The sequence below is a fragment of the Oncorhynchus nerka genome, linkage group LG27 (assembly GCF_034236695.1).
Source record: "Oncorhynchus nerka isolate Pitt River linkage group LG27, Oner_Uvic_2.0, whole genome shotgun sequence".
NCBI lineage: Eukaryota > Metazoa > Chordata > Actinopteri > Salmoniformes > Salmonidae > Oncorhynchus > Oncorhynchus nerka.
The window spans coordinates 49,187,737-49,213,995 of NC_088422.1; the positions used below are offsets into that span (position 1 = coordinate 49,187,737).

Below are 26,259 nucleotides of genomic sequence, written 5' to 3' on the forward strand. Positions count from 1 at the left end.
CCCGGGATCTGCCCCTCTGGGTGGAATCCCGCAAACTCTCCCCCCGGTTTATCTGCCCATTTCCCATCTCCAAGATTATTACCTCTGCTGTTCGTCTTCTGTTGCCCCGTACCCTTCGTATACATCCCACTTTTCATGTGTCCAGAGTCAAACCTATGTCTCACAGCCCTTTGTCTCCTTTTTTACGTGTATTTATACCTGTGTTCTCTGTTTGTCTGTTGCCAGTTCGTCTCATTTGTCAAGTCAACCAGCATTTTTCTCAGCTCCTGCTTTTCTCCAGTCTTGTAAGTATTTAAATAACAAATACACATGTATTTGAACTAGAGGTCGACCGATTAACCGGAATGGCCGATTAATTAGAGCCGATTTCAAGTTTTCATAACAATCGGAAATCGGTATATTTGGGCGCCGATTTAACTAGGCAAGTCAGTTAAGAACACATTCTGCCTTGTTCAGGGGCAGAACGACAGATTTTCACCTTGCCAGCTCGGGGGATCCACTCTTGCAACCTTACAGTTAACTAGTCCAACGCAATAACGACCTGCCTCTCTCTCGTTGCACTCCACAAGGAGACTGCCTGTTACCCGAATGCAGAAAGCCAAGGTAAGTTGCTAGCTAGCATTAAACTTATCTTATAAAAAACAATCAATCATAATCACTAGTTAACTACACATGGTTGATGATATTACTAGATATTATCTAGCGTGTCCTGCGTTGCATATAATCTGACTGAGCATACAAGTATCTAAGTATCTGACTGAGCGGTGGTAGGCAGAAGCAGGCGTGTAAACATTCATTCAAACAGCACTTTCGTGCGTTTTGCCAGCAGCTCTTCGTTGTGCGTCAAGCATTGCGCTGTTTATGACTTCAAGCCTATCAACTCCCGAGATGAGGCTGGTGTAACCGAAGTGAAATGGCTAGCTAGTTAGCGCGCGCTAATAGCGTTTCAAACGTCACCCTCTCTGAGCCTTCTAGTAGTTGTTCCCCTTGCTCTGCATGGGTAACGCTGCTTCGATGGTGGCTGTTGTCGTTGTGTTGCTGGTTCGAGCCCAGGGAGGAGCGAGGAGAGGGACGGAAGCTATACTGTTACACTGGCAATACTAAAGTGCCTATAAGAACATCCAATAATCAAAGGTTAATGAAATACAAATGGTATTGAGGGAAATAGTCCTATAATTCCTATAATAACTACAACCTAAAACTTCTTACCTGGGAATATTGAAGACTCATGTTAAAAGGAACCACCAGCTTTCATATGTTCTCATGTTCTGAGCAAGTAACTGAAACATTAGCTTTCTTACATGGCACATATTGCACTTTTACTTTCTTCTCCAACACTTTGTTTTTGCATGATTTAAACCAAATTGAACATGTTTCATTATTTACTTGAGGCTAAATTGATTTGATTGATGTATAATATTAAGTTAAAATAAGTGTTCATTCAGTATTGTTGTAATTGTCATTATTACAAAAATATATATATATAAAAATATATATATACATATATAAAAGATGTCTAAAAAAAAATCGGCAGATTAACCGGCATCGGCCAAATCGGCATTTGGTCCTCCAATAATCGGTATCCGTGTTGAAAAATCATAATCGGTCGACCTCTAATTTGAACCTAGGTGTGTGTACAGGCACAGAACAGCAGTGACTTCAGTTCTAACTTTGGCTGTCAAGCCCAAAAACTGCAGTGTGTACTCAGTTAATCATAGTCTTTGTCTGGCCTGTAGTTAAGTTGCATGGTTTGAAATATTCCACAGAAGCTTTCCTCCAAAAATGGTCTTCCCAAAAGAGATGTATCCCAGACTTAAGACATCACTTCTAATTGAACTGTTGTGAATTAAGATTCATTAAGATGACAAGGTTAGGAAGAAAGATGCCACAACATGATTTACTTGAATAAAACTGTATATTTTACAGATCTTTGTACACTTTAATTACAAAACTGTATGATACTACATTTTTTAAATCAGTTTTTGGTCAGAGAATATTTAAAATCGTCTTATGTGCAATTACCATGTATTTACAAAGTCTCATGTTAGTGATTTATCAAAGAAAGCAACCAAATAACAACTCCAAAATGTTCATACACAACATAAGACATGGCTTAAAGATAAATATATTAGTAAATAAATATTCAGAGAACATATTTCCATTTATGAAATGTGCTGCTATACAGATACAGAAATATACAGATTGATTTCTAACCTTTTTAAAATGGTAATGATGGAGAAAATAATTATATTTCTTAAATTGTTTTTAAAAAGCATTTTTTTTGTACACATTTTCTTTTTATATAATCTTAAGTGCTACAAACAATTAAAACAAATTAAATAGTGACTTGCGTACCCCCAAATTTTCATTTGCAACACATCTCTATGCAAAGGCAAGATTAGATTCTCAATATCTTTAATTTATTAGGGCTCTGGGTTAACATATAAATATTGTTATTTCAAAACAAATGCCTCTGTGAAGAGAATGGGTACATTTCATAGAAACAGTAGAATACAGTCTGTAAAACAAACAGAAAGAAGGTATGAATGAACAAACAACGTTGATATTGTTTGTGAGCATGGTGTGTATTGTGTGATTTAATCATTAAAAAAAATCTAAAATCAGATGTGCTGCTTTTTTTGTAACTGTGTTGTAAAAAAATACATCAACAAAAACACACAGCCACAGTATAAAAGAGATCCTTGTGAATTATACTTTTTTCCTTTGGCCTATTTTTTTTAAGCAACACAAGAGCCTCATACGACCATCTACATTAGAGCTTAAGTGTTGAGGAGGCTAGATGAGTAACTGCCCCCCCCCCAAAAAAAAACATGAGCTTCTAAACTAGAAATAGTAACTAAAATGGATATGAAACCAATCCTTTGAAGATTTCCAAATCTCTTTCGAGGAACTCAGAGAAACATTGTCACTATGTGGACCTCTATTCAACCAAAAAGTGACACAGTCCCGCCCCAGATAGTAAGTATGGCTCGCTGGCCTAAGGCTTGGTGTTGGTCTGAGTATACCACCAACAGACAGAACTGTAGAGTAGTTTGTATAGCTTAGCTTCATCTTCTCAATGAGAGAAGTGGGCGACTGACTGACACTGGCTGTCCTCCAACTACCAAAAGATCCGAATCCCCACCAAACCCCCTAAAAAAAGAAAAGGGAAAGGTTTTGGTATTCTTACATAACCTTTCATCTGAGTTGGTGGTTTGTTGAAGCTTATTATCCAAGCTGTATAGGTAACTGTATGTCATAAAACAAGTACAGTACAGTACACACACAGTCAGGTCTAAAGGTGAGCAAAAAAAAAACGTATTTTATGCTAATACTATTGCTCAGAGGGAGATACTTTATTTAACAAGTAATAAAAAAAAGATAGGGGTCAAAAATATTGGTACCCCTCTTTTCAATACTCAAGCACCCTCCCCTTGTGAGGATAACATAACTGTCTTTTTCTAAAATGTTTTATGAGATTGGAGAACACATTGGGAGGTATCTTAGATCACTCCTCCATACAGAATCCTTCCAGATCCTTGATATCCTTCATCTGCACTTATGGACAGCCCTCTTCAATTCAAACCACAGGTTTTCAATCGGGTTCAAGTCCCGAAAATATAATATAGCTCAGTATTTGTATTATTTATTGTATACAGTCTTTTTTGCTCATCTTTAACAAGGGTGCCAATCATTTTTGACCTGACTGTACGTATAGTGCATACATACTGCATGTACATCCAGGCATTTGTGTAATAAGAATTAACAAGAAGAGGGAAAAAAAGGGAAAGAAATCCTCAAAAGTTTTGCACAAAATGGAGTTTCGATATCATGTGAAGAAAAACAATTCACCAAATCAGAAAATACAATCTCACAAACTGGGCCCAGCTAACACAATTAGTTGATCTTCTAATGGGTCTCATGACTGACCCTGGCTGGCACTGATGGTATGTGGTAGTAGCCTACATGTCGTGTTGTGCCCCTGCCAAGCCAACCACTGAATATCCACCCATATGTCGTAGCCTGATTCTCTATCACAGCCTGTAGAAGCTGCTGGTGGGGCCACGAGGTGGGCTGAGCCACAGGAATGAACTGGATAGGCCTGGTTACACCAGGCAGGCCATCATATAATTTTCAGTAGAAATCCACACCATCACCATATAGGATTATAACATTCAGAGCTCAGCGAGCAAGGCTTAGAACAAGGCAACTGAGGGTTTGTTGATTGACTGACTGGTTCGGTACCAAAGAGGCTGTTTCTGGGCTCCACACCCTCTCATATACCCCCAAGCCCCTCATCTGTAGCTTTACTGTTTCCCGACGCATCGTGGTTAGTGGCGTTCCGGGGGTGGAACAGGGCCCTGGTCTCTTCCTCCTGGGTGGGGTAAGTTTGACCTCTGAACTGTCCTGAAGTAAAGTACCCCCCTTCACCTGGCTCCACCCGCCAACGAGTCCCAGTCCGCCCCTCGCCCCCTTGCCCTTCCCCCGTGATGATGCTGCCTAGCAGTAGGCTGCTCTGGGTCTCCGCCCCCAAGCCCGGCTCACAGTCTGTGTCCTCATGGATTATGGGTATTCTCTGGCTGAGCTCGCCACAGCAGCCCTGTCCGGAGCAGGCGTCTGAGTCTGCAGCGTGGTGTGCGTACTGCACGTTCACGGCATAATCCTCGTTATAGCGCCCCCCTGTGGCCCGGTGGACCTTCATCTCCTTGTAAAAGAAGCAGGGCAGGCCCTCGTAACTCACCTGCTCCGACGGAGCTAACAGGTGCTCCCCCTGGCCATAAAAGTTCTGCTGATGCTGAGAGGCAGAGCTCTGCTGATGGAACTCCGCCCCCCTGTGACAGCCACGCCCCGAGGAGGCCAGAGACCCAGCCGTGTCCGAGTCCTGCCCCTGCTGACCTATGCACTCCATGTTGGGTGGGAGTACCTCGAAACAGCAGCTACACGCCCCTGCTCCTACTCCCCCCAGGACATGATTCCCCCCTATCTCCTCCCCTGTCTGCCCCCCCTTCCCTCTGTCAGCGGCTCCCTCTAGAGGGCCGGCTGAGGTAGTGCTAGTGGTGCTGGTGTCCCTGGGTTGCTCCAGTGACGAGCGGCTGCTGTAGTTGGGCTCCAGACTGCAGCTGGAGAGCTGGTCCCCCGAGCCGAACCCACAGGCTCCTGGAGGAGGCTGTGGCTGCAGGCTGCAGCCATCTTGGCCCCCCGAGGGAGCTGGGGTTAGGGAGTCCTCGGCTGTGGAGGGACAGGCGGTGGAGGCCCCTGCGGCTGTGGCCCCTGGCTCCCCTTGCGAACCCCTGCAGGGGCTCTTACTGCGGTAGACGTAGGGGTCGTAGTCAGAGCTCAGGGAGCTGCGGAAGGTAGAACAGGAGCCGTACACCCCCTGGTTGCTAACCTCGGTGCAGTCCAGCATAGAATCACTGGATGAACAGTGGCACTGGCCCGAACTGCTGCTGCTGCTGTCGCTGCCCGGACAGTCGGCTAGGTAACCGCTGCACACAGAGTGGTGGCCATGGTAACAGCCCAGGCCTGAGGCACCGCTCCCTGCCTCCCCTATCCTGGAGCTGGTAGCAGGGGCCATGTGGACCACCGTGGGGTAGAGCAGACCCCCCTGGAAGGCCCTGCTGTGGTGGCCCTTGTGGGGCCCGGCACCCCCAGCCACCCCCACAACACCTGCAGCCCCCTCACCCTGCTGGGGGAAGGTCAGGCCCTGGAAGTAGTAGTGTTGGTACATGGTCTCATACTGCGAGTAGCAGGCAGCACGCGAGAAGCTGCGCCCATGGAATTTGGGCCTCTTGAAGGCTCCATGGTGGGGCCCAGACTGCTGGTGCTGGGGGTAGGTGGGGGGGTTGAGGCCCAGGCCGCGGTGTTGGTGCTCCAGGCCACAGTGGTGGGGGTTGAGGGAGTGGTCCAGGTGCATGGTAGTGTGGGGGTGGTAGCCCCGCAGGAAGGCCCCGGCGTGGGAAGACTGGGGAGGGTACAGGCCCTGGGGGTCTGGGTGGTGGTCCACAGTGAGCATTGTGATGGGGTTACCATGGGGGTCCATGGAGGTGCGGGTGGGGTAGGTAGTCACCTGCCCAGCACGGTGCACCCTGCCTGGGTAGTGGACGGGCAGGACTACCCTCTGCTGCCGGCTGTGGATGGGATTGCCATCCATGCAGACAGGGCCGGGGTTCCCCTTCTTTTGTTCTGAGAAGAGGGGTGTGAAAGAGGGAGAGTGTTTGATTAAGGTTAACCTAGAGAGTCTTTCAAAGGTTAGCTTTGTTACAGTTACAGTTTCATGTGTTGTAATATTTACTTTATTTCATGAAAAGGGTATTTTACATCAACTGCATTTTGCTTGAACTGTTTTAGTGGGTTGTGTCGTCTAACAAAAGTGCTGGAAACTCTTATTAGAGAGCCACAGGTGCTCCCCCACTGGCACCCTGTTCCCCATATAGTACACTACTTTTGACCAGGGCCCATAGGGAGTAGTGTGCCATTTGGGATGCGGCCAGTGTGTACCAACTCACCGATAATGTTGTGTCTACAGTGAGGGCAGGTGTGGTGCTGGAGGAGCCAAGGGTCCACACACTTCTTATGGAACCTGTGGGCACAGGGGATGATCCGCAGCTCCTGTTGAGGGGAAGGAGAGCAGGAAAAGAGGAGGAGGAAACAGGGGGAGAGGAGGAGAGGGGGAAGAAGAAGAGTTAAGGTTAGTTAAATGGCTTATGCCATCGAAGGACATCATTGGTGTTTGATGGATGAATGGCCAACAGGTGGCAGCAAAGCAGCAAGAAGGTTTCTCTTCTTCACCGGTGTCACGTTATACATCAGTATACAGCTACACTGAACAAATCCAACCTCACCATCAAACCCAAGACTACACTACTCATCATGACAGCACAGAGCCCTCAAACTACACCAGTCACCCTTATTCTCAAACCTGACACCATGCCGTTGGCCGAGCCAGAGAGAGCCTTATACAGAACACAGCAAGACTCACTGACACAAAGAAGGATCGTTATTATTCCGTTCTTGGACAGAGATGGCTCATGTTTTTCCCTCCGTCTCTCTCGCTGTTTCCCTCTCTCCCACTCTCCTTCTCTCCCTTCCTCTCTCACTGCCCCTTAAGCATGACTCATCTCCTCTTTGGGCTCTCTCCCTCCCTCCCATCTTTTGTCTTACTTCACTGCTCAAACCCCTTTGATGCCATTCAGCCTTTTATATCACGACTATGCTTTGTTGTGTGTTTTCTTCCCCTGGTTTCCCAAGACGACACATAACACACTCACTGACTGGGTCCCCTGGGGGCCCGGGGCTCTGGGTTGATCCCCTGACGTCCCCAGGCTAGGCCATGATTAGCAATGCTGTTACTGTAAACCTTCAAAGGTCCCAGATTAGGGAAACATCTTTCTACAGTGACTTCCCGAAATTCAAGTCAGTTTGACTATGTGCCTTAAACTCACCACTTTCAAATACCACTCCAATTAAAATGCCACTCTGATATAAGGATCTTTCTTTATGAATAGTATTCAGTGTGTGTGTGTGTGTTCTCTCTCGCACCTCTCCGTCGATGTACTTCTCAAGGCAGATAGCGCAGTCGGAGGTGGAGCTACTGCTCAGTGAATCCGATGCCCCGCAGCTGCTCTCGCGCTGCCCTTTGACCTTGGCCTTGAACTTCCTGGTCTCCATCTTCTCCAGGGCCTGGATGGCCATCCTGTTCAAAGAACTCTGGAGATGGGGAGAGGGAGGAGAGAGAAGGGATAGAAATGGTCAGGCTGGGAGTAATGGTACACAACAGGTACATAAAGAGAGGTACAGTATTGGTAGATAGTGTTGGTAGACAGGTACAATGTTGGTAGACAGGTACATAAAGACAGGTACAGTGTTGGTAGACAGGTACAGTGATGGTCATGTAGCCTACATAGAGTCAGCAATATGTTGAGGACAGAGTGTCCTTAACATGCCCCAGTGTGAACGCAACTGGAAAGAGGTTTCGTAACGTGTGACAAACTGCTATTTTACACTTCAAGGAAGTCGACATGGCTCATCAGGAACACACACACGCAAACAGAAACACGTGTGCACACACACTGGCAGGTTTCTCTATATAAATCCCAAAAGCAGTCCCCTGGAGTGTGTTCCTCTGTCTAACACACACACACACAGGTGTGCTGGCAGGATTTCACCTGCTACTGTGCTGCTCTCTATCAAGGTTAATTAGATGTTAAAACCTGTTTTGAAGACTAGTTTTCGTTCGGAATTTCGAATGACTGACGTGCCCAAAGTAAACTGCCTGTTACTCAGGCCCAGAAGCTAGGATATGCATATACTTAGAAAACACTCTGAAGTTTCTAAAACTGTTAAAATAATGTATGTGAGTATAGCAGAACTGATATGGCAAGCGTAAACCCGAGGAAAATCCTTTTGGAATATTTTTTCTTGATGTTCACAGGCCATTTCAGTGCTAGCCTATGGGAAATACAAATAGATAGGACCCAGATTGCAGTTCCTATGGCTTCCACTACATGTCAACAGTCTTTAGAAAGGGTTTCAGGCTTGTTTTTGTTTTTTTAAATGAGCAAGTAGTTGGACTAACTACAAGGTGTCTCTCATTAGAAAAGTAGCCTTGTTGGCGTGTGAATGAGGTGCGCACACTTCATTATTTATCTTCCCTATTGAACATACTATTCTCCCTCTTAAATATTATCGTTATTTAGATATTAGCTTCTTATGGCTGGGGGCAGTATTGAGTAGCTTGGATGAATAAGGTGCCCAGAGGTGCCCAGAGTAAACTGCCTGCTACTCAGTCTCAGAAGCTAAGATATGCATATTAGTATATTTGGATAGAAACTGTTTGAATGATGTCTGTGAGTATAACAGAAGTCATATGGCAGGCAAAAACCTGAGAAAGAATCCAACCAGGAAGTGGGAAATCTGAGGTTTGTAGGTTTTCAAATCATTGCCTATTGGTCATATTGCACTTCCTAAGGCTTCCACAAGATGTCAACAGTCTTTAGAACCTTGTTTGATGCTTCTACTGTGAGGTGGGGGTGAATGAGAGGGGAATGAGTCAGAGGTCTGCCAGAGAGCCATTAACAATGTATCTCTACTTCTGCTTTTTATGACTCCTCTCTTTGGTTGGAAAAATGGCTGTGTTTTTCTGTGACATGGCTCTGACCTAACATAATCGTTTGGTTTGCTTTCGCTGTAAAGCCTTTTTTAAATCGGACACTGTGGTGGGGTTAACAAGAAGTGTATCTTTAAAATGGTGTAAAATACTTGTATGTTTGAGGAATTTTAATTATGGGATTTCTGTTGTTTTGAATTTGTCGCCCTGCACTTTCACTGGCTGTTGTCACATCGATCCCGTTCATGGGATCTCAGCCCAAAGAGGTTAACTAGATGTGGGGACCAGAAGTCCACACAAAGTCAAATGCTATTCTTATGGTTTAGGGTTAAGGTTAGGAATTAGTGTTAGAATTAGGTTTAGTTCTAGGGTTAGGTTTTTGGGTTAAGGTTAAAGTTAGGGTACAGGTTAGGGGTTAGGGAAAATAGGATTTTGAATGGGACTGAATTGTATGTCACCACAAGGTTAGCTGCGCAAGACTGTGTGTGTGTGTGCGCTCGCTCACCTGGCTTCTCCTCTGTTTTAGTTTGATCTTGATGAGCAGTATGAGGCAGACCAGAGATACCACTACGAAGAAGGCCAGGAAGATCCCCATGTCAAAGTACTCCGTAGGCTGCTGTCGGGAGGGAGACAGGGGGAGAAGGGTTTGTTAAATTATGCCTATGACAGCCCAAGGCAGACATCTCACACACATGCTTGCATACACACGTGCATGCACACCGGCACTGACACACAGGACTGGGCATAGATGCACCCCTGGCACCGTCCATTGATAAAATGACTGTGTGAAAATTGTTGTGATATAACGAAGAATAGAGAGCGAGGGAATAAAGGAGAGGCTCAGATTTCTCTAGAAGAATGTCTTCCCATGTCTGTAACTGTTAGCTGCGGGACTAGACTCAGTATAGTGCTTTGTGAAGTGTGTAGGGTTTAAATAAGAGTTATGATCAAAATATGGTTTGGCTAGTCCATTCACACACACACACACACACACACACACACACACACACACACACATCTTCCCAGTAGTTCTGGTTTGGCTTGTCTGCCTCTTACCCTTGGTGGTCTGTGCTGGATTCTGGCACGGGCCACTTTCTGCTTGTTGACTATGTTCATCAGCTTAACAGCATCGGCCCCCTTCACATAAACCACTGGCCTCTTCAGAGGGTCCTCCGCTACCTGGTTCAGCTGCAGGAAAGGAGAACACACAACAGGTCAGCTATACAAGAGAACACACACACACACACACACAACGGGTCAGCTATGTAGGAGAATACCGACACGGCCAGCTTCCACATTTGGCCCGGCCCACACCACATCAACGTTCAGTATTGTAAATGAAGAATAAGAACTGTGTCCTATCATCAACATACTCTCTCATTTTATTTCCCATTGAGAAAATAACCTGTAGGAGAGAGAGAGAGATGTGGAAACTGTGGACTGCCTCCTCCACTGAGCTCCCCTTTCTCCAGTTTGCTGTCGGCCTCCCTCCCTTCCTGTCCTCTCTAGTCCATGTGTCAAACTCCTTCCACAGAGGGCCGAGTGTCTCTGGGTTTTAATGAATTAAGGTCCCCATTTTAGTAAAGAACAACCCTCACCTGGTTGTCTAGGTCGTAATTGAAAGGATAAACCCAAAACCCACAGACACTAGGCCATCCATGGAATGAGTTTGACACCCCTGTTCTAGACTGTCCGTCAGCCTCCCTCCCTCCCCCTCCTCTCTAGTCTCTCCAATCAGTCAGCCTCCCTCCCTTCCTACCCTATCTGGTCTCTCTAGTCTCTCAGCCTCCCTCCCGGTCCTCTCTAGTCTCTCCAATCAGTCAGCCTCCCTCCCTTCCTACCCTATCTGGTCTCTCTAGTCTCTCAGCCTCCCTCCCGGTCCTCTCTAGTCTCTCCAATCAGTCAGCCTCCCTCCCTTCCTACCCTATCTGGTCTCTCTAGTCTCTCAGCCTCCCTCCCGGTCCTCTCTAGTCTCTCCAATCAGTCAGCCTCCCTCCCTTCCTACCCTATCTGGTCTCTCTAGTCTCTCAGCCTCCCTCCCGGTCCTCTCTAGTCTCTCCATTCTGTCGTCTCCCCTCCCTCCCCCTCCTCTCTAGTCTCTCCAATCAGTCAGCCTCCCTCCCTTCCTACCCTATCTGGTCTCTCTAGTCTCTCAGCCTCCCTCCCGGTCCTCTCTAGTCTCTCCATTCTGTCGTCTCCCCTCCCTCCCTGTTCTCTCGTCTGTAATTTAGAAAGGCCAGGGGAAATACCAGGGATATTCACTTTTCAATTTCTTCCCGTCGTCATGTTACCAAGTGAAATATGCTCTCTCTGGTTACAGTATAGCAAATGGCAATTTCACATCTCTGCCTCTGCTTGTGTTCTTTCCCCCTGCAATCTACAAAGTTCATCTACACTAGACTCTCAAAAGTGCCAACACTGCTAGCAAAGTTATGCTGCATGTGCTTGAATTGAAGAACAAAGTGAATTTGAGAGATGAGATACTCAACCACTCGAAGTCAAATGGAACTTAAAAAAAGTGCTTCTCTATTATCATCAAAAACCATCATGTTTAATTCTACATTAAATTAAAGCCTTCGTAAAAGTAGATTGTTCTTGCCATTTACATGATCTATTTAAAAAAAGAGAGGTTAAAAACATTAACTTTCTAACCCTCTCTCTCCCTCCTAATTTCACCCGTAGTACGTTAACTCTAACTCTCTGTAACCCCTCCTCCCTGCCCCTCGGCCTTGTGGGTCGTGTCTGTACCGATTGGGCAGCTGCGACTGGAAACCCTCTTAGGGGAATTTAACCCCGCGGGCCACACTGCCTTTCATGTGGTCCCTTCTCAAGCCTTTTATCTCTGTGGGTCGCTGCTACACTGCTGCTGTTGCCTACAGCCTGGAGGCCTGAACACAGAGAAACCTGCATGTCCGGGCCTGGTGCTCTGGGCCTGGCTGAATACCACGGGAGAATTCTTCTCTCTGACAAAGCTGCTATCGACGCTGCACCGGTGGAGGCTAGAGGGCGGAGGACATACTTCTGTATTACAGACAGGGAGCTCACCAGCCAACAACATAGAAACAGGAACTAGCTCAGTTAGATTGGAAGGAGAGAGACAAAGAGAGAGAGGGAGAGGGAGAGAAGGAGAAAGAAGTAGAGAGAGAAAAATCAGCGAGAGAAGAGAAAGAAAAGTCTGAACGAGAGAGAGATAAAAGAGAACGAGAGACTTGGATTATTCGGGGTACTAGGGGGATGATGTAATGTGTTGGTGTGCAGTAGCAGCTCTAAACTACCTCTGCAGTTATGAGCTCCACAGAGCACGGTCATGGTTGAGTAAAACCCTAACCTGAATATCAATTTAACGTTTCTCTCACACAGTACACTGTTCTTAAGGCAGACAGGGTAGGACTCACTGTGCATCCTAAATGGCACCATATTCCCTATATAGTGCACTACTTTTGACCAGAGCTCCATGCACCATATAAGGAATAGAGTGCCATTTGGGACGGGTCCTTAGGCTAGACTCAAAGACCCTAATAGTTGAATGAGCCTGCTTCATCCACATGGGTTTGACCAGAAGGGGGAAAAAGTCTATTGTTGGGCAAACACACAACCTGCTTGTCATAGCAGGGCATGTCTCAGTCAGTTGACAGTGGTCTGTTAGGACAGAAGGTCTTTGAAAAGAGAAGAAGAATTTGGGTGTTTGAATGGAGAGGAATGTGTTTTTAGCCTTAGCATGTTGGCTTAGCCTCTCTGTTTCCTTCATTGAATAAGTGGAGACTTCTAATGCGAGTGCTATGTGTGTGTGTGCGTTTGTGTGTGTGTGTGTGTGTGTGTGTGTGTGTGTGTGTGTGTACTGACCTGATCGATGGCATCAGGGTTTTCGGACACATCGAAGATGACAGCCGTCGCTCCCCGCTGAACCGCTCGCTTCGCCTGCAAGAGACAGGGAGAAACACAATCATTAGATATGCATCAATCATTCAAATGAAGGCACTACTTTCACTCTCTACTTTTGTTTACAAACATCACCTTGAACTCAAATAAGTACATCTGAAACGGAAATTGAAACCGAGAGTCAGACAGACAAGATCTTTGAGGTCGAAAAATAGACGTGTTGGCACAAAAAAAAATGATGCACGCGCATCAATGTAGCCGGAAGGTGTGTGTTGTTACGATTCTGAACGGACAAATAGCTTGCAAAGATGACAAGCTGCTGCCTTGTGGGGAATCCTAGGTGGCTCGTTTCAGCACGTTGTATCTTGTTATAGCTAGCTAACCAATGTAATTGAATGTAATTGAACAACAAGTGTGTGCAAATGGGTTTGTGTTTTCAATAAACATTTGGAGACGAAATATAGTTTACATGCTGTCAATAGTCTAAGACAACCCAGTCTGTTTTGCCCCATAGTTGCACACTCGTCAGTTTTGTTGCGTAACATCCAAAGTGTGTCTACACTGAGTGTACAAGAAATTAAGAACAGGGTAGCCTAGTGGTTAGAGTGTTGGGCTAGTAACTGAAAGGTTGCTGACAAGGTACAAATCTGTCGTTCTGCCCCTGAACAGTTAACCCACTGTTACTAGGCCGTCATTGAAAATAAGAATTTGTTCTTAACTGACTTGCCTAGTTAAATAAAGGTCAAATAAAAAATAAATACAATTTCTTCAGAACAGCCTCAATTCGTTGGGGCATGGACTCTACAAGGTGTTGAAAGCGTTCCACAGGAATACTGGCCCATGTTGACTCCAATACTTCCCACAATTGTGTCAAGTTGGCTGGATGTCCTTTGGGTGGTTGACCATTCGTGATATACATGGGAAACTGTTGAGCTTAAAAAAAAACAGCAGCGTTACAGTTTTTGACACAAACCGGTGCGCCTGGCACCTACTACCATAACCCGTTCAAAGGCACTAAAATATTTTGTCTTGCCCAATCACCCTGAATGATACATACACACATTCCATGTCTCAATTGTCTCAAGGCTTCAAAATCCTTCTTTAACCTTTCTCCTCCCTTTTGTCAATACTGATTGAAGTGGAATTAACAAGTGACATCAATAAGGGATCATAGCTTTCACATGGTCAGTCTATGTCATAGAAAGAGCAGGTGTCCTTAATGCTTTTTAGACTCAGTTGTTTCAATGTATTTTCCCCCCAAAGACATTGCACTCTCACTCCCAGCCACTGGAGGGGGTTGTGTGACTTTGAATGGTCTGACTCCAGCAGCAGCTAGGCCCAGCAGCTAGAGAGAGAGAGAGAGAGAGAGAGAGAGAGAGAAAGAGAGAGAGAAAGCGCGAGCGAGAGATGACCGAGGGAGTCGACCCCAGTCCATGGAGAGGTAAACAACACGATGATAACTTTGGAAGGATGAGCACATGTGGTCTGTCTCTCAACTTTCTTTCTTACTACAGGGTGTCACGAGAGACAGACCAGTATACCAAATGACAGCCTATTGCCTATGTAGTGCACTTCTTTTGTCCAGGGCCCAGGTCTCTGGTTAAAAGAAGTGCACTCTAAAACGGAATAGGGTGCCATTTAGGACACACTAAAGAGCTGCCTGTTTCGGTGGGATGGTGTTTTGGCCTGCTTGGTGACATCACCATGTGGTGAATTAGTTAACAGACCAATAAGACAAAGAGTTCCAAAACTCTCTACCAGTAACAGCTCGTTTTCAGTTCTCTTTGAATTGTTCATTTTGATATCTCACATTTGGGGTTCACTAAGGATCGCCTACTCTCGAAAGTATTCATCTAAAACACTCTGTTGGAGACAGACAGGCAAAGCGGCGAATGAGGTGACCCTCAATTCCATCAAAGGATCAAAGGAGACACTCTCCCGCCCTCTGGTTATTCTCACTTCTCTTCCTCAACCGAAGTGTCACTACTCTAGTTCTCCTCATATCGACTGGATACCGGTTGCCAGCTCACAAGTGAACCGTGAAGGGTATCGCTGCCGAGCATAGGTCTTCAGACCCTGTTGAGAGGTTGACTTCTAACCAGGTCTCCGTTAGTAGCTAGTGTCACTGCTAGCTATTGAGACTCAGTTAGCCCATGCTGCAAGGCTTTGGCTAACTTGGCTAGCTTGCTGAGAGGCAAGCAAACCTCACTAGCATACCCTAACTGCAACACGGTAGCTTTGCTAGCTCCCTTCTATTGTCTAGTTAAGCTTCGTTCACTCATTGTGTTAGCTAGACCGACCCTCTCTGCCTCCACGACACCGTCGGTCACGGGAGCATTTTTCTCTGAATGCTAACTCGGTCACTCGGTTTCCTTCAGCCAGCACTGAGCTAGCCACAGCACACCTTCACCATGAGGTGGATGCTAGCTAGCTTACGCCCCACTAGCTTCACAGCTATAGCGTTACAGAGTGCTCAATATTGCTTGTGCTATGCCGCAAGGCTCCTAACTAGCTAGCTTGGTGTCGCTGTTTACACAAGCTACTCTTTTGCTAGCTTCTAACTAGCTAGCCTATGCCGTCTGCACGTTATTTTTACAACAGGCATTGTTATCCGTTGAAATGGCCACTGCTATCCCATCCCAGGACGAGCCTAGCCCAGCACTCTAACCCCCACGTTCTTGTGCTTGTGACTTCATGATAGCGGGGAAAGATTCCCTCCCTCTATGCATTAATTGCTTGGGTAGGGAACATTCCTAGGAGGCGCTCGAGGACCCCGAGTCCTGTAAGCACTGCAGATTGCTTACTACAGCAGGTCTGAAGAGGAGGCTGAAATGTGCTTTTATCTCGTTAGCCCCCTCATGCCTCTGAACCAAAAGCGACAGCTGAGGCTCAGCTCCCCACAACCGAGCCCAGTTTGGGCAAGGTCATGGATAGCCTCGACTCCCTCCCCTGACTGTCGAAGTAGTGTCAGGGGAAAGCGAGTTAGGGGACAACGAGGATGACGATGGGATCAAGTCACGGAAATCCTTGAGATAGCGCACAGGAGTTGGGGACTGATGACCCCGTTCTCCCATCCTCCAGTGGAGTTTGGGCTCCTTAATGTCTACAAGCGGACCGTGTCCAGATTCGAAATTGAGGGGATGTCTTCTATAGGCGCTCAACATCTGTCAAGGTCACGGGGACCATTATATTGATTTATAATGGCAAGGGTGCTTGGAAGGGCCCTCTCCTAGAGGAGTTGACCTCTTGAGCACTGTTTTTGGGACATGTCGCATTGTACTGAGATTGGTCCATGTATTAGGCTTTCCCTCACTTTTTGAGGGTTTTCCTGACGGGTTGTCCCTGCATCTTCTTGGTCCGTACTCCTTTAGTTTCGGGACCTCTGAGGGTTGCTATGTAGGGACTTCCCTGGCTTCAGAGAGCATGTGTTGTGATACGCAACTTGACCATATCCCCACATGTGTGTAACCTCAGTTCTCTGATATTATGAGTGAGATATCTCACAGCATTTCCCTGCGTGCAAGAGAGTGAGGAAGAGAAGCATGCTTGATAATAATCAGAGGGCGGTCCTTAGCGAACCCCACTCAAAATATCACACTCATAATATCAGAGAACTGGGTTTCCCCTCCCCACTCAGACCTCTCCCAGACAGTCCTAGAGCAAATTGATCTTTGCTAAGAAGCTATTTTTGTTTATTTGACCATTTTAATTAAAACAATCACAGTAAGAAATTTGCTAAGACCGTCTGAGAATGGTCTGAGTGGGGACGGGAAAACTGAAAACTAGCTGCTATTGAGGTTTGTAAATCTCTTGCTTGTTGGCCTATTAACCTACTTAATGATGTCAACAGGCAAGCCAAAACCTCATCCCTCTGTACCCACTGTTTCTTGAATCATTTTACTTATACATTTTGTAAACAAACATTGGAAGGGGCGGCAGGTAGCCTAGTGAGCGTTGGGCCAGTAACCGAATGGTTGCTGGATAGAATCCCCGAGCTGACAAGGTCAAATCTGTCGTTCTGCCCCTGAGCAAGGCAGTTAACCCACTGTTCCCCGGGTGCCGAAGATATGGATGTTGATTAAGGCAGACACCCTCACCTCTCTGATGCGGAAGACACATTTCAGTGGAAAGTAAATGTAAACAAACACTGTATAGCCTCAAAATATGGTTAAAACTATCATTTCTATATCAAAGACGGTAAGTCCTTGCTCTGTCTATGGATTTGAGAGTGATTACATTTCTCCAGCCCGATCCCTCAGCTTTTTAACGAAACAGTGGCGTGTAGAATGCTTTTTTATTGTTTCAACTGCTGATTGGCCCTTTCACTCCTACTTTCCCTGACCAACCAACATCCATTCTGTCTGAGCCCAGGGATGTATTTTTTACGCTGATTCTGTTGTAAAACGTTTCGCAACAGAAACTGTTTCCTCCAAGCGTTGAACTGTTTTGTTCTTCATTTAAAGTTGTAGTTAAGCAGCTGGAAGAAGTTGGAACAAACCCCGCGGACTTCATTCCACTTTAGAGCACGGAAGAATCGACAATTTATAGGGAAGGGAAAGGCGATACCCAGTCAGTTGTACAACTGAAATGTGTCTTCTGCATTTAACCCAACCCCGCTGAATCAGAGAAATGTGTGTGTGTGTGTGTGGGGGGGGGGGGGGGGGGGGGGTTGCTTCAATCCATATCCACGTCATTGGCACCCGGAGAGCAGTTGTTGTTGGGGGTAAGCGCCTTGCTCAATGGGCAGAACGGCAGATTTGTCCAACTTGCCAGCTCGGGGATTCGAACCAGCGACTCCGTCTTTCCATACGATAGATGTTCTATCCCAAAGATGAGAACTTGCAGAAGCCACCGTGTAGGGGAGAACGGGGAAACCCTTGGGACTCGTGTTCCCTACAACCAGGACGGATTCCTCTCCAATACTGTACAACCGGAGATAGATCAGTAGAAAGACTAGTGAGGGAGAGCAGAGAGCAGTCATAGGCTCTTGTCAAAAGCAGTGCACTATAAAGGGAATAGGTTGCCATTTGGAACATACTGTGCTTGATCCCTCCCTCGCTCTCTATTCCCATCATCTATATACAGTACCAGTCAAAGGTTTGGTCTACCTGTGTAAAGGGCCCATGGAGTGGAACCTTTCATCAATTGGGCCAAAAGACCTTCCAGGAGAATGGAACTACACACATGGAACATAAAGTACCAGTTATGTTCCATGTGTGTAGTTCCATTCTCCTGGAACGTCTTTTGGTTTGGACACACCTACAGTACTCATTCAAAGGTTTTTCTTTATTTGTACTATTTTCTACATTGCAGAATAATAGTGAAGACATAAACTATGGAATAACACATATGGAATCATGTAGTAGCCAAAAAATGGTTAAACAAATCAAAATATATTTTTTATTTGAGATTCTTCAAAGTAGCCACCCTTTGCCTTGATGACAGCTTTGCACACTCTTGGCATTCTCTCAACCAGCTTCACCTGGAATGCTTTTCCAACAGTCTTGAAGGAGTTCCAACATATGCTGAGCACATCCCAAACCATCTCAATTGGGTTGAGGTCCAGTGATTGTGGAGGCCAGGTCATCTGATGCAGCACTCCATCACTCTCCTTCTTGGTCAAATAGCCCTTACACAGCCTGGGGGTATGTTGGGTCATTGTCCTGTTGAAAAACAAATGGTAGTCCCACTAAGCGCAAACCAGATGGGATGTCCTATCGCTGCAGAATGCTGTGGTAGCCATGCTGGTTAAGTGTGCCTTGAATTCTAAATAAATCATAGACAGTATCACCAGCAAAGCATCCCCACACCATCACACCTCCTCCTCCATTCTTCACGGTGGGAACCACACATGCAGAGATCATCCGTTCACCTACTCTGCTTCTCACAAAGACACAGCGTTTGGAACCAAAAATCTCAAATTTGGACTCATCAGACCAAACGACATATATCCACCGGTCTAATGTCCATTGCTCGTGTCTTGGCCCAAGCAAGTCTCTTCTTCTTATTGGTGTTCTTTAGTTGTGGTTTCTTTGCAGCAATTAGACCTTGAAGGCCTGATTCACGCAGTCTCCTCTGAACAGTTGCTATGTGTCTGTTACTTGATCATTGGGCTGGGCTGCAATTTCTGAGGCTGATAACGCTAATGAACTTATCCTCTGCAGCAGAGGTAACTCTGGGTCTTCCTTTCCTGTGGCGGTCCTCATGAGAGCCAGTTTCGTAGGTAGGTGCGTCCAAACTTGACTGGTACTGCACATCTGGCCAGGCCAGGCTGACTGGCAACCCTCCACCTCAATCCACATTCACCTTCATTTTGACTAGAGGAAGTGTGCAGTGAGCTGGCACTGTGTGTGTGTGTGTGTGTGTGTGTGTGTGTGTGTGTGTGTGTGTGTGTTCTTTAATACAGGTTCTCACAGGGTAGAAGGGGATGAATGATTCACTAATGCTTCACCATCGATCAACAACAAACTGACTCACAACAAAGTAGTACTCCACATACGGAATGCAGTATGCAATCCACACACAGAGACCAACGAGTTGATTGTAATGGGGTTAAATAGAACTCTTTGGCTAGTCCTTTCTTTAGGTCTCTACAGTCGTGTCCACTTTATAGGCACTAACACGTTTCTTTTTTCCCCAACTGCATAAATGCGTTTAAACTTCTGAGGCGAAGACTGAATGATCTTATTCTGTTCTCTGTGTGTTTCCCTCTCACCCAGTTTCAGCTCTCCATTGCCAGGCTCTGGCTGTAGTCCATTTCATTCAGACGCTTTGATGTTAGCCATCTACGTTAATAATTAATAGCTCTTGGTAAGACGCTTCAAGAAGAAAGAGATCCCTGCTAAAGAATCTCCATTTGGGCATGCGCTGCAGTGTAGGGAGTCGCCTGCCTGATGACAGCAAAAATGTACCTACAGGCAAGCGCAGCTCCCTCTTTTAACGTAAAGCACACACACACACACGAACACACACACACACACACTGAGAGGAATGATGAGGATTGGGCTGTTTACATCAACAACAACAAAAAACTATTTCCCCTGAGCAGAGCAGAGTGGAGTAGAGCACAACAGAGCAGAGTTGAGGAGAATGGAGTAGAGCACTGAAAAACAGAGCAGAGTAGCAGTGTGCTCAAGTCCCTATGAAGAGGGAAAAGGCCGACACACTACTCCACAACGTCATATGTCTTGTCACACTAAAACCTTCTACTCCTACTCTTTCACACACCGTTTCAAGGGTTTCTATGAAGTAAAAAAAGAATATGGTGGTGTTGTACATGTGTAGCATCGGGCAAAAAAACCAATGTTCTGATCAGTAATTCCATTTGCTTCATTAATTCAAAACCGCTCTGGAATTTCAAGTAATGTTACTTCCACAGCTACCAGATAACAATGTGATCTCCATAATATATTTGTAGGAGAACTATAGAAAGATATGGCCTTGTCTTTGCGTAAGTAAACGGATGACTGAAATAACAATGTAAAGTTACAGTCCGTTTTAAAGTAAACAAAACATGAAACTCACAGGTCAGAAACTCTAAACTCTAGCTGTCTGCCATGCATATGGCCTGTCTGTCATAAACACTTACACTTACCCAGAGCTAGTCGGAGTCTCAAAGAGCACCCTACTCTCTACATAGTGCACTGCTTATGATCAGAACCCTATGGTGCCAATTGGGACACAGGCACTGACTTAAAGCCAGAGCCACAGTGTGCGGCCCAGCCGCTGGCTCAACGGGCTACATGTTGGCCCTGAGCATGAGAAAGAGGGTACAATCCAACCCAAGTGGACAGAAACCACAGCCTACAACGAGGAGAGGAGGAGAGCCTGGCGTCTAGACACAGAGGACAGAGAGGAAGAAGAAGCCTATGTTTAGAATGGGTACGTACATCTGCCAGCTTTTTTTTTTAAAGGAAAGAAGATTTCACCATGCAGTCTGGAAAGTGACTTTTCTCAGGAGAGATCGGCACGAACACTAGGTCCAACTGTTAGATACTGTATGTACACCAGTGGAGGCTGCTGAGGGGAGGGCGGCTCAGAATAATGGCTGGAATGTAGACAATGGAATGGTATCAGCCACATGAAAACCACGTGTTTGATGTGTTTGACACAATGCCATTGACTCCATTCTAGGCTATATTATGAGCTGTGCTCCCCTCAGCAGCCTCCTGGTGTACACATAATGTGTGTAATCTGTACAGCTTCACTCACACACACACACACACACATAAACATGCACCCAAGTGCACACACACAGGCTGCGTTTACACAGGCAGCCAAATTCTGATTGTTTTTCCCAGTAATTGGTCTTTTGACCAATTAGATCAGCTCTGAAAAAGATCTGATGTGATTGGTCAAAAGACCAATTAGTGGAAAAAAGATCAGAATTGGGCTGCCTGTGTAAACACGGCCTTAGAAGCATGCACGCACACACACACACACCACACACACACACACACTAGGCTGTGTATACACCTGTAACCTGTATACTTAGCTAAGCTCTCATCAGAGTTTAACTCTCCATTTCTCACTCTCTCCTGCTTGCTCGCCCTCTTTTTTCTCCCCCCCCCCCCCCCCGCCCTGCTCTCCCGCTCTGCTCACTGCTATAATTAAGTGAATTAAGTCTTCAGAAGGTTCTCCTCTCCTCTGCTATTACACAGTCATTTCATGTAGCCTCCTGGCTTCTCCTCCCTTTATTAAAAGATAAAGGCATACTTTTCTCCCATGGATTTTCTTACATGTGGTCAGCTTTTTTTCTCTCCCTCCTTTCTTTTTTTAGAGACCGTTTGCCAGGGCATTATTTACATTCTGCTAAAATAAAACGCTCTGTTCTCAGAATGACTTTTCATCCGACACATATATGTAGACATGTTTGCCAATGGCATTCAAACCAACTGAACTTCGTTTCCCATATGTGACTAATGAACTACTATCCACCGACTATAGGAGATGACATCACTACTGAGCAACATATCTATGCAGTATACATCCAGCAGGAGACAGAAAAAAAACTTAAAACGCCACGCAAACTAATGGCGCGAGCACAATAGTTTACCTCAATAATGCCGTGTGAGACGACACGTTTAGCACATACAGTTGAAGTCAAGAGGTTTACATACAAAATACATTTCAACTCAGTTTTTCAAAATTCCTGACATTTAATCCAAGTAACAATACAATTCCATGTCTTAGGTCAGTTAGGATCACCACTTTATTTTAAGAATGTGAATTGTCAGAATAATAGTAGAGAAAATGATGCCATCTATTTTGTGAAGTGCACCAGTCCCTCCAGCAGCAAAGCACCCCCACAACATGATGCCGCCACCCCCAGTTGGGATGGGGTTCTTTGGGTTTGCAAGCCTCCCCCTTTTTCCTCCAAACATAACAATGAGTTTTAAACAAACAGTTCTATTTTTTTTTTCATCAGACCAGTGGACATTTCTCCAAAAAGTACAATCTTTGTCCCAATGTGCTGTTGCGAACCGTAGTCTGGCTTTTTTATGGCGGTTTGGAGCAGTGGCTTCTTCCTTGCTGAGCGGCCTGTCAGGTTCTGTCGATATAGGACTCGTTTTACTGTGAATATAGATACTTTTGTCCTTTGCTGTAATTCTGGGATTGATTTGCACTTTTCGCACCAAAGTACATTCATCTCTAGGAGACAGAACGCATCTCCTTCCTGAGTGGTATGACGGCTGCGTGGTCCCATGGTGTTTATACTTGCGCACTATTGTTTGTACAGATGAACGTGGTACCTTCAGGTGTTTGGAAATTGCTCCCAAGGATGAACCAGACTTGTGGAGGACTACCATTTTTGATTGATTTCTTTTGATTTCCCCATGATGTCAAGCAAAGAGGCACTGAGTTTGAAGGTCAGCCTTGAAATACATCCACAGGTACACCTCCAATTGACTCAAATGGTGTCAATTAGCCTATCAGAAGCTTCTAAAGCCATGACATCATTTCCTGGAATTTTCCAAGCTGTTTAAAGGCACAGTCAACTTAGTGTATGTAAACTTCTGACCCACTGGAATTGTGATACAGTGAATTATAAGTAAAACAATTGTTGAAAAAATGACTTGTGTCATGCACAAAGTAGATGTCCTAACCTGCCAAACTATAGTTTGTTAACAAGAAATTTGTGGAGTGGTTGAAGAACACGTTTTAAGGACTCCAACCTAAGTGTATGTAAACTTCCGACTTCAACTGTAGCTTCAATAGCACACTTGGGTTTACTCTCATAACCAGTGATCGAGGCAGAATAAAAAATAAAACAACCTGCACTGCTAAATCATGACATGCTACTTATGAGCTATACACATTGTCCAACCAATCGCACAGGGACATACCATACAGTGCACACGCACATTAACCCCTTTCTCTTCATCCTCAGTGTCGTCCCTCACGGCCATGAAATCCCACCCGGAAACCTCCACCGTGACTCTGTACGGCTCTCCAGTTCTATAGGGGGTAAAAACACCACGTCCAGACTCCTGACTGCATGTGGACTTTGAGTGCCCTTGACTTCTAAGTGACATTCTTTTGAAAAAAAACTCCACTCTCCCTCCGTCCGTCCGTAATTCTCCTTTTTAATATCACTGGGGCAGCCCGTTTAAGTTGAGTGTTTTACATGAGTTGAGGGGACGTCAACGATACAATTTCAAAGTATTTTTGGGGGATGTAAAAAAATGTTTATGAAGCACATAAAAAGCCACTTGTGTGTCCACTAGCCTTTACAGCCCTCCTGGTGTAGGACCCAAATATCACCCGGATCCCTTTATAGTGCACTACTTTAGACCAAGGCCCATAGGGACCTGGTCAAAAGTAGTGCACTAGCGTGCTATTTGGGACACATTCCTTGTGTAAACTAGCAGTTTACTGAATGTAAATACGGACACGGGATCACTTGAACCACTCTGGGAGCCACGGCGACAGCCATTCATAACCCTGTTCCAGACATGAGGTACACTGAGCAGAACAGAATCGCTGGTTTTGTTTGGGTATTTTTAACAAGTATCCGTCCTTCGTCTCTTCCTTGAAGTAATCACTAATATAAGACAAATGAATGGGGGTTAGTACAGGTTTAAGTACATAGTTTTTATCTATCCGTTATAGTCGGATCAGTATTTACTTCAAGGCAGGGTGGGGGATGATTTGTTTTGTTGTGAATGGGGGCTCTGCCTCTTTAACCTGTTGCTTCTACTCGGGACGCTTGCGTCCCAACTAGAGCTCTGGAAATGCAAATGCGCTACGCTAAATGCTAATAGTATTAGTTAAAACTCAAAAGTTCATTAAAATACACATGCAGGGTATCGAATTAAAGCTACACTCGTTGTGAATCCAGGCAACAAGTCAGATTTTTTAAATGCTTTTCGGCGAAAGCATGAGAAGCTATTATCTGATAGCATGCAACACCCCAAAAGACCCACAGGGGACGTAAACAAAATAATTAGCATTTCGGCGTTACACAAACCGCACAATAAAATAGAAAACATTCATTACCTTTCACCATCTTCTTTGTTGGCACTCCTAGATGTCCCATAAACACTATTTGGGTCTTTATTTCGATTAAATCGGTCCATATAAAGCCTAGATATCGTTATATGTAGACTGTGTGATAAACGAAAAAAACATTGTTTCAAAACGTAACGTCATTTTTTAAAATTCAAAAAGTCGACGATAAACTTTCACAAAACACTTCAAATACGTTTGTAATGCAACTTTAGGTATTAGTAAACGTTAATAAGCGATAAAATTCATCAGGAGGCGATGTAAAGATCATTAGCTGTCCGTCTGGAAAAATGTCCGGCTAGAAACTCAACGAAAATATCCGGTCCTAGACCGGATTAGATACGGTGTCCTGTATGTGTTTGACCAAGAAAAAAACTCGAAGGGAAATGACAAGACTCTAGACACCCTGTGGAAGCTGTAGGTACTGCAACCTCAGTCAATTAATTGTGGTTCACGTTTATCAATGGGTTCAAGTAGCGCATGGATATATTTTCCCCATTTTCAGTGATCAGTTTTTCCTGTGCTTTTCGATGTAAATGCCGTTCTGGTAAAGCCACAGCAGTGATTTAACCAGTTTTTTAAACGTCTGAGTGTTTTCTATCCACACAGACTAAGCAAATGCATATACTATATTCCTGGCATGAGTAGCAGGGCGCTGAAATGTTGCGCGATTTTTAACAGAATGTTCAAAAAAGTAGAGGGTCGACTGAAGAGGTTAAAGGGGCAGAAGCTAGAAGCAACAGCTAGGAGCTAGGCCCAGGCAGGCAGCTACGGTATGACGAGGGAAGATTCCCCTGATCAGTGTCATCTGCTCAGTCCAACTTGTAGTCAGTCAATGTTGATGGGTCTCACCAATACAGAAATGGCAACGTCACAGAATAGTTTTCCAAAATTCTTCCAGCTTCACCACCTGATCGAGGCCCAGAGACAGAAATGAGCCAGCATTAATTCTGGGGCCACCCCATCACCACACTGTCAGCACATGTGTGTGAGGGTATGTGTGGAACCTTACTCGGAACACAGTGGGTACGGAAGGGTACGGAACCTCGATCGGATAGAGAGACATAGAGAAAGAGAGAGACAGATGATGACCTCACTAGTAGAGAGACAAAGAGAGAGAAGGGTACAGCACTTTGGGGCTCTGGTCCTCGGGTCTCACACCGACAACACCATGTTAGATGCTTATGCAAGTTTCTACACTAGATGCTGGCGCAAGGTGCTAATACTATGTGCTACGCTAGGTACCACTAGACGCTAATGCTAGAACGTCAGAGACTATGCTAAATGCTAACTCTAGATGCTAATGCCAGGTGCTCCCCTCTTCCCCTCTCCCATTTCTTTCCCATTCAGTCTCCCCCTATCTCATTCCCTTTCTCGCCCACTCACTCTCCTCCTTCCCTAACTCTTGGAAGAATAGCCCAAGGTAGGCAAAAAGAGATCCTAATAGATCTTCTCAATCTCTCTCCCAAAACTCTTTCCCTCTGTGTCTCTCCCTTTCCCCCTCTTTCCTTACCTCCCTCTACCTCTCCTAGGTCCCCCCGCTTTTCCTCTGTCTCTGCCTCAGTGCACAATGATGGGGGTTGGCCATTCAGCCAGCGTTACATAACCAAAATGATACAATTGAGTTGCACTGTGAGTGTGTGTGTGCGTGCGTGCATGAGTGTGTGTCTGCATACTTGTGCCCGCAAGTGCTTGAATGACTGCGTGTGTGTGCATGAGCACCGAGTAGGTGTGTGTGCGTGTTCATGTGTGTGAGGTGGGGCACC

At 45.5% G+C, this 26,259-nt stretch overlaps 1 protein-coding gene across 2 annotated transcripts in view; it reads right to left on the reverse strand.

Annotated features, from left to right (window-relative positions):
- Positions 1 to 1,896: 1,896 nt before the first annotated feature.
- LOC115111925 (E3 ubiquitin-protein ligase znrf3-like) overlaps positions 1,897 to 26,259 on the reverse strand; it is a 121,785-nt gene continuing 97,422 nt past the window's right edge. The window contains exons 3-8 of one of the 2 annotated variants that reach the window (XM_029638471.2): positions 12,950 to 13,024; positions 10,163 to 10,294; positions 9,612 to 9,719; positions 7,540 to 7,707; positions 6,507 to 6,609; positions 1,897 to 6,183 (exon numbers count right to left, since the gene is read on the reverse strand). In XM_029638471.2, coding sequence (XP_029494331.1) covers positions 4,277 to 6,183; positions 6,507 to 6,609; positions 7,540 to 7,707; positions 9,612 to 9,719; positions 10,163 to 10,294; positions 12,950 to 13,024 — 2,493 coding nt within the window. In that variant the 3' untranslated portion in view covers positions 1,897 to 4,276. Of the gene's footprint in view, positions 6,184 to 6,506; positions 6,610 to 7,539; positions 7,708 to 9,611; positions 9,723 to 10,162; positions 10,295 to 12,949; positions 13,025 to 26,259 lie in introns of both variants that reach the window. The other variant, XM_029638470.2, reaches the window with a different exon arrangement.